The sequence below is a fragment of the Fomitopsis serialis genome (assembly GCF_022376445.1).
Source record: "Fomitopsis serialis strain Sig1Antser10 chromosome Unknown B0H18scaffold_38, whole genome shotgun sequence".
NCBI lineage: Eukaryota > Fungi > Basidiomycota > Agaricomycetes > Polyporales > Fomitopsidaceae > Fomitopsis > Fomitopsis serialis.
The window spans coordinates 245,808-255,833 of NW_025954998.1; the positions used below are offsets into that span (position 1 = coordinate 245,808).

The window sequence follows — 10,026 nt, forward strand, 5'->3', positions numbered from 1 at the left end:
AGATGAATGGCACTGCAGTGCGCAAGATGCGCCGCCTCCAGGGTCTTTACGGATGGCAGACAGTTGAAAGTTGGGAAAGACAGGACACGGAGGACCAATGATGCGGGTGCCTTACCGGGAGCCAGCAGTGGGCGAAGCCATCCTCCATTTGGGAGTTTGTTTCGTTGCGCGCAGGAGGTTCTTCATTTAAAGATCTAGAAGGTGATCCGGACGAGCATCGGCCGGCGTGCGTGCGTTGGATGCGAGGGCAGATGAGAACTGTCCAATGGCGACAAGGGGCCAATCAGAATGTCTCCGCGATGTTGTTGCGCATGCCGGAGACGTAATGCAGAGATACGGGGCAGTTACCATGGCAGACACGGCGGGGGCGACGAGAGAGGTGGTGGTGGTGGGCGGGAGAGAGTCGAGGACCGGGGTGGAGGGAGCACGTGCACGATGAGGGCATGCGTCGGGGACGTCGAGGACGGGGCGGGAGACGGTGGCCATCGATCTCTGCGACGACCATCAGCCATCTGCCGACGATCTGCAGGCTGCCGCTCCTGCTGCTGAGCGGCGCGCAGCTGTGTTTCCTGGACGACTGCTGCTGGCGAACCTCATAACAGGCTCGCCAGGCCTCTCTCACGTCCACTCTCCTCCGCTGCCCCGATTCCACGCGTCCAGACAACCATGCACAGCGTGCAGTCGCCCGACACGGACGTCTTCTCCACGCCGCCGTCGACGCCCGGCGTGCAGGACCTGCCGCCGTCGCTGCGCCGCCGCACGAGCAGGCCGAGCAACCTGCGCATCCAGCACGACGCCCCCGACTGGGCCCCCAACGTCGTCCTCGACCAGGACTCGCCCGACCTCAAGCGCACCCACCCCTCCCCCCGGCCGTACGCAAACGGCTCCCACTCGCCTGCCCCTCCTGCCTCCCTGGGAACAGGCCTGGCCCAGTCGCTGACACACCCGCTCTCTGCCGCACCCACTGCGAGTCCCTCCCTCGACCCGTCCGGGCGCCCGCACCCTGCCCATGCCCCCCATCATCTCGCTGCGTCCCCCCACCCCACCTCCCCCTACTTCGTCCACTCCCAGCTCCAGGGCGTGTCCATCCAGGACTTCCTCCACGCAAAAAAGTGCAAGGCCATTCATGACGCGCGCATGGAGCACACCCGCCCAGCCTCCAGCGCAGACTCCGACCCCTTCTCTGCCCGCAGCTCCGACTTTGACCTCGAGGACGACTACGATGCCGGCAGCCTCACCCGTCAGCTCGCGGAGACCGCCGTCGGCGTCCGCGAGATGAGCAAGCAGCTCGGTGAGTCTCCTTCTCCCCGTGTCCTCGCGCTTGGTTGGTAGTGGACGCCCGGTCTGTTGTGCTACACTCCCGGATGCTACGCATGTACGATCCCGAAGATCGCGGCATGCGTGGTCGTCGCTATGTGCGCGTCATGGCAGCTCGTCGTCCGCGATCGCTAGAGCGGATGCCCCGAGCAATCCATTTCCGGTGTGTGAGGACTGCACACGCTTGACCGTCTACATTGCGACGAGCATGTTCAATGGCTCGGCTCTTGGACGGCCGCAATAATCTCCGTCGTCCGTCCCACACAGAAGCCTCCAACTCTAAACATGGCACGGGCGTGTTCGTAGTGAGCCAGAGATAGATCTGGTAGGCTCCACGCAACCTCCCTAGCTACACGGTCCATGGAAGCAGAAGCTCTTCCTCTGCTCCGGGGGCTTCGCTCCTCATTGCCGCGCCATATTGGTCTCCCGCCGTTGCAATGGCTAACCCCGCCCACAGGCCGCACCCGCGTGCACTCGCACATCCACAGTGTCCTCATCGTCACCAAGGCGCGCGACAACCGGCTCATCCAGCTCACGCGCGAGCTCGCGCTCTTCCTCATGCTCAAGCCGACCCACTCCGGACGCGGCCTGGTCGTCTACGTTGACGCGCAGCTCAAGGCCTCCCGCAGGTTCGACGCCGCCGGCATCGAGCGCGACCACCCCGAGCTCTTCGTACCCTTCCCACGCCGCCGCGAGTCCGGCTCGAGCACCCACTCCGCCGCGTCGGGGATGTCGCGCGAGGAGAACGGGCACGCGCATCCCGTCGGCGAGGGCCAGCTCCGGTACTGGACCGCGGACATGTGTAGCCGGAGCCCGCACCTGTTTGACTTTGTCGTCACGGTGCGTCCTTCTTTCCCGCATCCTCCGACCAGAGTGAGTCCTGACCGGTGCCGTCCCACAGCTCGGCGGCGACGGGACCGTGCTCTTCACGTCGTGGCTCTTCCAGCGGATCGTCCCGCCCGTGCTCCCGTTCGCGCTCGGCTCGCTCGGCTTCCTGACCAACTTCGACTTCGCGGACTACGCCGCGGTCATGGACGCCACGCTCGACAACGGCATCCGCGTCAACCTCCGCATGCGCTTCACGTGCACCGTCTACCGCGCGGTCAAGCCCGAGGACGAGCGCACGACGCGGCGCGCAGTCAAGAAGGCGACACGGGCGAGATCCTGATGAAGAATCTCGAGAAGGGCGGCTGGGAGGCGCTCGAGAGCGGGTGTGCGCCCGCGTTTGATCCCCTGGGCACGGGCAAGGTCGGCAAGGATAGGGAAATCATGTGCTTTACGACGAGGCCGGTGGAGAGCTTCGAGGTGCTGAACGACCTGGTCGTCGATCGGGGGCCGAGTCCGTATGTGAGCCTGCTGGAGCTGTTTGGTGAGTCGGCTTGCTCGAAGTCGTCGTACACTTGCTGACCCCTTGTCTTTTAGGTGACGAGCACCATCTGACGACTGTACAAGCTGACGGGCTCACAATATCGACACCCACGGGGTCGACGGCGTACTCAGTACGTGTCTCATTCGTGCTTGAAGGAGACGGCGATTCATTCATATACTCTGCTACAGTTATCCGCGGGCGGATCACTAGTACATCCCGAAATCCCGGCCATCCTAATCACACCCATTTGCCCACATACGTTATCGTTCCGACCCATGCTCCTCCCGGATAGCATGGAACTCCGCATCTGCGTCCCGTTCAACTCGCGAAGCACTGCGTGGGCGTCCTTCGATGGCCGGGGCCGCGTCGAATTGAAGCGTGCGCATCCTTCTCTTCCTGATTATCTGTTTTTCCTCACGGTCCGTCGTAGAGGGCGACCACATCAAGGTGACCGCGTCTAAGTACCCGTTCCCGACCGTCTGTGCGGACACGCAGTCGACGGATTGGTTCAACTCGATCTCGCGCACGCTCAAGTGGAACGAGCGCGAGCGCCAGAAGTCGTTCGTCGTCGTCGAGGAGGGCCCCGCGCACAAGAAGGACAAGAAACGGCGCCTCTCGGAGGCGTCCGAGAACGGCGAGCCCGTCCGTGGCGACCACCCAGAAGAGCAAGGTGGTGAGGACGAAGAGGAGGACGAAGATGAAGAGGAGGAGGACGAGACGTTCGACATCGACGACCTCTCGTCGACGGAGTCGTCCCCACCCCGCGTCGTCTCCAAGCTCGAAGAGAACCTCCTCCAGCCCGACGAGGCGAGGATCGGCAAGGAGAAGGTCGTCGAGCAGGCCAACGGCGGCGACCAAGCGCACGCGGACGTGCAGTCCACGGCGGAGGACGTCGCCCGTCTGCTCACCGCGAACAACCCCTTCCTCCAGATCCCGCACGGGCGCTCGGGCGTGCAGTCCGGCATCGAGACCCCGGATAGGTTCACCGGTCCCCACCCCCATCCACCACGCGTGTCGCCTCGCCATGTGCAGTTCGCGCAATCGAACGACTCGTCGAGCGGATCGCTCGCGTCGCTCGACACACGTCACCCTGCAGCAACAGCAGCACCGGCCCCACCGTTCCGGCGGGAGCTCAGAGAAGAGGGCGGCCGGAGCCAGACGAGGCGGACGGGGACGTCGCGCAGTCGAACGCCGAGGACGCGAGAGTCTGAGCTTGAGGCGCAGAAGACGCCGAGGGGCTTCGACGAGGCGAGGATACGGAGAACGATGTCTCGGAGCCGGTCGAGGGACGTCCCGCGCGAGGCGCATGTCCGGCGAGCGTTTGCGGTGTGGGGCCAAGACGAAAGCGATAGTGCGGCGAGCGACAGCGACACATAGCGAGTCGCGAAGGGTTTGACGGCTTGGTAGCATCGGTGGATCCATGGACCGGAAGTTCACGTAGATTGACACGATAATATGGTCTCATCATACATTTGACTCACGACGCATTCATACATGCAAATAGATCAGGATGCTCGATTGACGGCTCGGTCGTTTTGGCTGCGACTTGTATTTTACACAGAGGGTTGTTCGTTAGCACATTGAAAGCTAGTTCTCAACGCGCGGACGTTCCTGAAATGAGACGATGGGCCCGCTGGCACATGCAGTCTCACGCCCCCTAACGTCTTAAGTATGTAGCAAGTAACTGAAATGATACAGCATCCGCGCCTCAGTCTCATGCTCACTGCAGCTCAGTACAAGCCATCTGGCTCAGCAACACGGTGACCGTGCAACAACTTCTTGAACCTTCTCCTCGGAGCTCCATCTCGCTGCATCTTGGTCCTGGGTCGTTTCTTTCACAGTATTCGTCGAGACTATGCTTTGATCGAAGCTCATATCGTCTTAAAGGCGAGGTATGCTATTGCTCGCTGTTCACGCCGGGCCGAAGGTGCTCTGCCAGCCATACTGTCATTGAGGCCCGGCCGGAGGCCGCTCATGCTGCGTAAGTAAGGTCCGAGTCATATTCTTCTCCGACTTCGCGCGCTTCGTGCTGAAGACTTCGAGGATGCCTAGAATGCGAATCGCCGTGTCTATACACGCGACGCACTGGCAGTGCACTCGGTCCTTTCTTCTCGAAGCCAACCTCAATCTCATACGTTCGCCGCTCGGGCCTGAGACTGAAGAGTGAGTCAGCTGCCCCCAACATATGAAACTCTAAAGTGTCCAGCTCGTATCGACGAGAGCGACGAACCCGGGAGCATGGCACGACTGCAGATGACGGGGTCCTCGTGTCGGCAGCATGGCTCCAAGGTGTATGATATTAGGACGGCTGCGAGGTCCAGCTGCTCTGTCAGCTTGCTTTGCGGCCCTCAGAACGAAGATCCCAGGCTGCTAGTCTCCGCTGTGCGGCATTCGGTCCCACCACGATGAGCATCGTCCCTTTCGTCTTGCAGCTCACGTCACTGTGGCAGGCCGTCACAGGCGACGGTAGCGCTCCCAGGAAAAAGCAGCAAGAGTTCCTTGACGCATGCAAGAAATACTCCGGTCGGCACATTTCCGAGATGACCCACACGCTTCCTATTGTTGGCCACGTTAAGGGTGCGTCCACAGGCCGTCTATCTTCAGTTGCTAATCATGGGCGAGTTCCAGGTGTAGTTCATTTGGCATTGGGCGACACGGAAACGATCTCTCGCTCAGAAGATGCCCCGACTCGTACTTTGATGGTATTGGGCTCCGGCGCGCTAACCGCAGGCACCGGAGATGTAGCGGTGCCCATTCTGGGCGGTGTCGCAACAGGAAACATCGCTGACTCGAATATCGCTATCACAGGTGCGAAGACTAGCACAATTTGATTTGACGTACTCATTGCCATGCCCGTCGTGTAGGTAGTATAGATGCACGACATCAGATATACAATCCTCAAGGTGACCTCGGCGCAGTGTCTGAACACGCGTCTGACTGGCGCGGAGGAGTGTTCGATATAGTTGCTCTCGGCGTTGGCGATGTGGTACTGAGCGTCAATGGAGCTCTAGCGAAGGCGACATCCAGGACAACCAAGGTGAGCGTTGTAGCTATACTGTTCCTCATAAGCCCACCGTCTTCTGGCAGGTGTTCCGTGTCGAGGGCGAAGGAGTCTTCCTGACAGAACGAGGTATGGCCCAATACAGCGCGAACAACTGTATCTTCCCCGGGCCAGGAGGCAGCACCATCGAAAGCCCCAACATCGTAGCGACGATAGTGCGTTCCAAGGACAGATCGCAAAATATCGTGTTTAGGCGACCATCAAAACTCTACATGAACATCGGCGACACATCTCACTCTGACAAATACTACGAACAGAAACTCTTTCAATACGACGAGGCCGTCGAACAGCTGAGACATAATACGGGCACGGATACTCTTGGTGAGAGTGTTCTCGACATCCGCTTCTGAGTACACTCACCATTAATATTGCTTCCCTCATAGTCTCACATCCCGCAGCACGCAGATTTACGTTGCAGTCATTCCGCATCCTCACGAATGACGCCAAATGCATGTTTCGCTACATTCCAGAGAATTCGGATGGCAATATCAATCTCAGGTCTTCCGACATCCGGCGAATCGATATCACCAGGACGTCTGCGTCGTTCGAATGCTCCCAGCCGATATACGTACCGGTCATCGCAAACGCAATTCCTGACACATACAGTGAAGAGCTTCCGACCTGGCTGCATCATATGCCGACGCGCCTTTCAGAGCTCATGAGAGACGACCAGGTCAGGAACAAAAGCACGAACTCGTATTTACCAGCGATCACTGACTCGGACGCTCGTACTTGGTGTAACATCTAGATCACCTACGGCTGTGTTAGGACATTCGTCGTTTTCGCGCCTCAATTCAGCAGAAGATCCCTGAGAGCGGACATAGCGCTGACGATCACCGACCAGGAGCTCAAGCGGCTAGAACACGCCCCCGTGTCACTATCAACCCTGAGCCCTGACGGTGTCGATAGCATCAAGGTCCGGCAAGAGCCTGTCCGTCGTCTGTGCCAATCCCGACAAGTCAAGTGCGGCCGTAGGGTCCTCGGGGACGTTGACCACGGGCGGCACACAGAGTACCTCGCCGAACTGAGTGATGGTTCGACCTTCTGGGTCCCATCGTGCAACGTCGCAGAGGACCTCAAGCAGGAGTTCTGGAAAGTCATGACCACGGGAGCAAAAGAGGTTGCGGAGTTCGTCAATTCAGACCCGTCTACAGGCAAGGTAACTGTGAAGCGGCCTGACGGGACGACAGAGATTGTACAGCAAACACAGATATTCTGGCAGGAGGAGTCCGAGCCGACAAGGTTGACCGATATGGAGCTCGAGGCGCTCCTGCACCATGGTCATTTCGGTCTCGACGTCACCGAGTTTGTACCGTGCACGGCGTCCATCAACACGGATTGGGCAAAGGTTGAAGTCCTGAGCAAGGGCGCAGCGATTATGAAGGACACGGCCGCCTCGAAGGCCGGCGAGTACGATGGTATACGTTTTGACGTACGTTCGATATCGTTGTCAAAACCATTCGGTGGACAATTTGTCTCGCGGACAATCCCGTACGGGTTTCTCTGTCGCGCGCTTTTTGCGTACATCGTCATATTGAATTTTGCCGACAGATTCTTCATTGCTAGTAATAGCACCACATTCGACATCAAGGTCACTCACGGCTACTGCAGAACGGCGACAACAAGGGGTGATGGAAACGTCGTGCTCAACCTTCATGACGTGCGTGTGCTACCTCCATTCAACCTAGTATACCTGAGCTTCATTTTGGTCGTAGGAGCGTTTTGAAAGCGGCGCTGATCCACATGATACTGACCACAACCTGAGCGAGTTCCATATCCGTGAGGTCACTCTCGTGCTGCAGTATACCCGTTCTGACGATCTGCGCTCTGTAGGACCTATCATCACCTGTAAGGACGATGGTAAAGTAGTTTAGTCAGCGCCTTAGTCAGCGACCCGGAGTCCGCCGAAGGACCGTTTTATAGCTGACGCGCCCCGTTGCTCTCGTCGTCTTTTCCCCATCGTTGTACACCGCTCGCCCCTGCAATATACAGGCTTTGGCTAGCTCAGTACGGCGTCCGAGAAGACCTACACCCCTTATATCTTTTTGAGCTACCGACCTCGTTAAATCGAGGAGCCCCCTTACTCTCTCGCTTCACTCTCTCGCTTCCTTCTGCTTCACTCAACTCTCGCGCCATCCATCTACCCCCAATCTATGTCGACAACAACAACAAAGACCAAAACCAAAAGACGGACTCAACAGACTACTACTAGTCGACCCGTCACCCGCGCATCGAGCCGAGCTACGATGTATGCTCAGGGCAATATCCGGGACGTCGACGAGCGTCGTCCCGAGGACCAGGGCCCCGGTGAGCAAATGCCACCTCGCTCACCTATCCCTGACGGTTCTGTTCGCAGAACCTCTTCGCCTCAGCACGTCGAGCAAGAGCTCGAGCACGAGCGCACACCACCCGCGGGCGCACCATCTCCTGCGCCCTCAGCTCGCTCCGAAACACGGCGCACGTCGGAGACCAGCATCCGTGACATGTGCCAAGACTTTTTCGACATGATCAACGACCGTCTCGAAGATTCGGACGAGGTCATCCGAAATGCGGCGAATTTCGCCAACACTGCCTTGCGTGATGTCATGGCAGCTCAGCAACGAGCGGCCGAGACTCGCAACCTCACGCGGACGATGTTCCTGGACATCCGTAGACAACTGGACCGTCTTGGGTACGGACCAGCCGAAGAGGAAGACGAGGTACGTGATGATGATCACAGACGCCATGCCTCTCCGCATTCTGTTGACAGCAGGCAACCATCGCCGCATATCCGCGATGACGACTACGTCGAGACCATGTCCCTCGACACTATGTTCGCGCCGAGGCGACCGAATGAATCCGACGCTCAATACGCCAACCGGGCCCGACGTCGGGATCAATTTCTGGACCGCCAAGGAATGGAGCAACGCCGACACGAACGTGAAGCTCGCATCGCGCAGACCTGGCGCGAGGCTGCGGAACGACACGGAGGTGATCCGTACGCCAATCAGCAGGCCTACGCGCCGTACCCGGGTCCTCATGATGACGATGACGACCCGGGGGACGACTACGACGGTGACCCGCGCCAACCGTCGCCGCGAGACCCTAGGCCACCCCGAGATCATCCAGATGTGGATGGTCAACGAGGTGGAGCCGCTCCGCCGCCACCTCCGCCACCTGGCGGACCACCCGATGGCGACGATGGAAGCAATGGGTCGGACGATCGCGACGACGAGCAAGACCCTCAAGATGACGAGCAGGACGCGCGCGAGCCCCCGCGCCGAGATGAACGTCGCTTCACCCGTAGTCCCACATACTTAGCTGACCGACGTGTACCTTTGTACGATACACGCACTGGCAATAGACGAGTCCGTGACCCCTACGATCCGGACTACGATGACACTTTCAGAGCTGAAGGCCTTCGTATGATACGAAGGCTAGTCCGCGAAAAACTGTCTGAAAGCATGCCTGACAGCAATGCGCTCAAGAATATTAAGAACATACCCACACCCTCGCAGTACGATGGTACTGACGACTACGAGCAGTTCGAAAACTGGCTCAAGAACTTACTTCGCTGGATGAGTCTCTTCCGTCTAGGTGGACCGACACTCGACAAAGAACGCTTGTATATACTTGGCCAGTTCTTGAAGGGAAAGGCTGCCGACTGGTATAATGATACCATCGATGCTCCTACCACGAACGGAAGGCCTTGGACGTTCCTTGAGGCACTCTGTGGTCTATTCGATAGATTCTTACATCATGCGACTGCCAGCACAGCAGCCGACAAGTTCTACGCTGCTAAATACACTAAAGAAGGTGGTATTAACAGCCTCTGGGACTATCTCACGAAGTATGCGGCCCGTATGCCCATACCACCTGACGACTACACGTTCGCACGCGTGTTCACGGAGGCGCTTCCCAGCGACATCGGCGTGCCGCTGTTCCAGGCCAAAAACGTATCCGTCGAGTCGACTCCTCTACAGCGACTCCGACGTCTTGCTCTGCAGCAAGAACACAACAATAAGCAAGTTGCGGCCTACCGTTCAAAACACGCTGCGCGGGTTGCGACAACTATACCCAATACTGCAAGCAACCCTTCGACGCGAAGCACTGACCGTCGTGTCGAGTCGAACCATCGCGATAGCCGAGGGCATAGTAGTGGCCAACAGGGCACTCGTAAGTTCATTCGTTTCGTTCGTCGCTCTGACCTCTTGGCTGCTGCAGCTCGCGGCGGAGGTGCGCCGCTGATTCGTCCTAAGGGACTGCAACAATCCTCTCAGCCGACCTCAAACATCCGTGG

The 10,026-nt window shown here is 58.8% G+C and overlaps 2 protein-coding genes across 2 annotated transcripts; both read left to right on the forward strand.

Moving 5' to 3' along the window:
* Positions 1 to 666: 666 nt before the first annotated feature.
* On the forward strand, positions 667 to 4,063 carry B0H18DRAFT_1085391 (uncharacterized protein; the record flags this gene model as incomplete). Its single annotated transcript, XM_048031911.1, has 8 exons — positions 667 to 1,291; positions 1,775 to 2,079; positions 2,219 to 2,455; positions 2,479 to 2,686; positions 2,740 to 2,816; positions 2,875 to 3,064; positions 3,117 to 3,770; positions 3,825 to 4,063. The coding sequence occupies 8 exons, from the start codon at positions 667 to 669 to the stop codon at positions 4,061 to 4,063; spliced, it is 2,535 nt and encodes an 844-aa protein (XP_047892833.1).
* A 630-nt stretch (positions 4,064 to 4,693) lies between these two features.
* On the forward strand, positions 4,694 to 7,698 carry B0H18DRAFT_1010797 (uncharacterized protein). Its single transcript, XM_048028944.1, has 9 exons — positions 4,694 to 5,263; positions 5,315 to 5,494; positions 5,551 to 5,723; positions 5,774 to 6,068; positions 6,131 to 6,420; positions 6,496 to 7,238; positions 7,299 to 7,407; positions 7,463 to 7,526; positions 7,581 to 7,698. Exons 1-9 carry the CDS (start codon positions 5,092 to 5,094, stop codon positions 7,619 to 7,621), a joined length of 2,067 nt encoding a protein of 688 aa, XP_047892834.1. The 5' UTR covers positions 4,694 to 5,091; the 3' UTR covers positions 7,622 to 7,698.
* Positions 7,699 to 10,026: the final 2,328 nt, after the last annotated feature.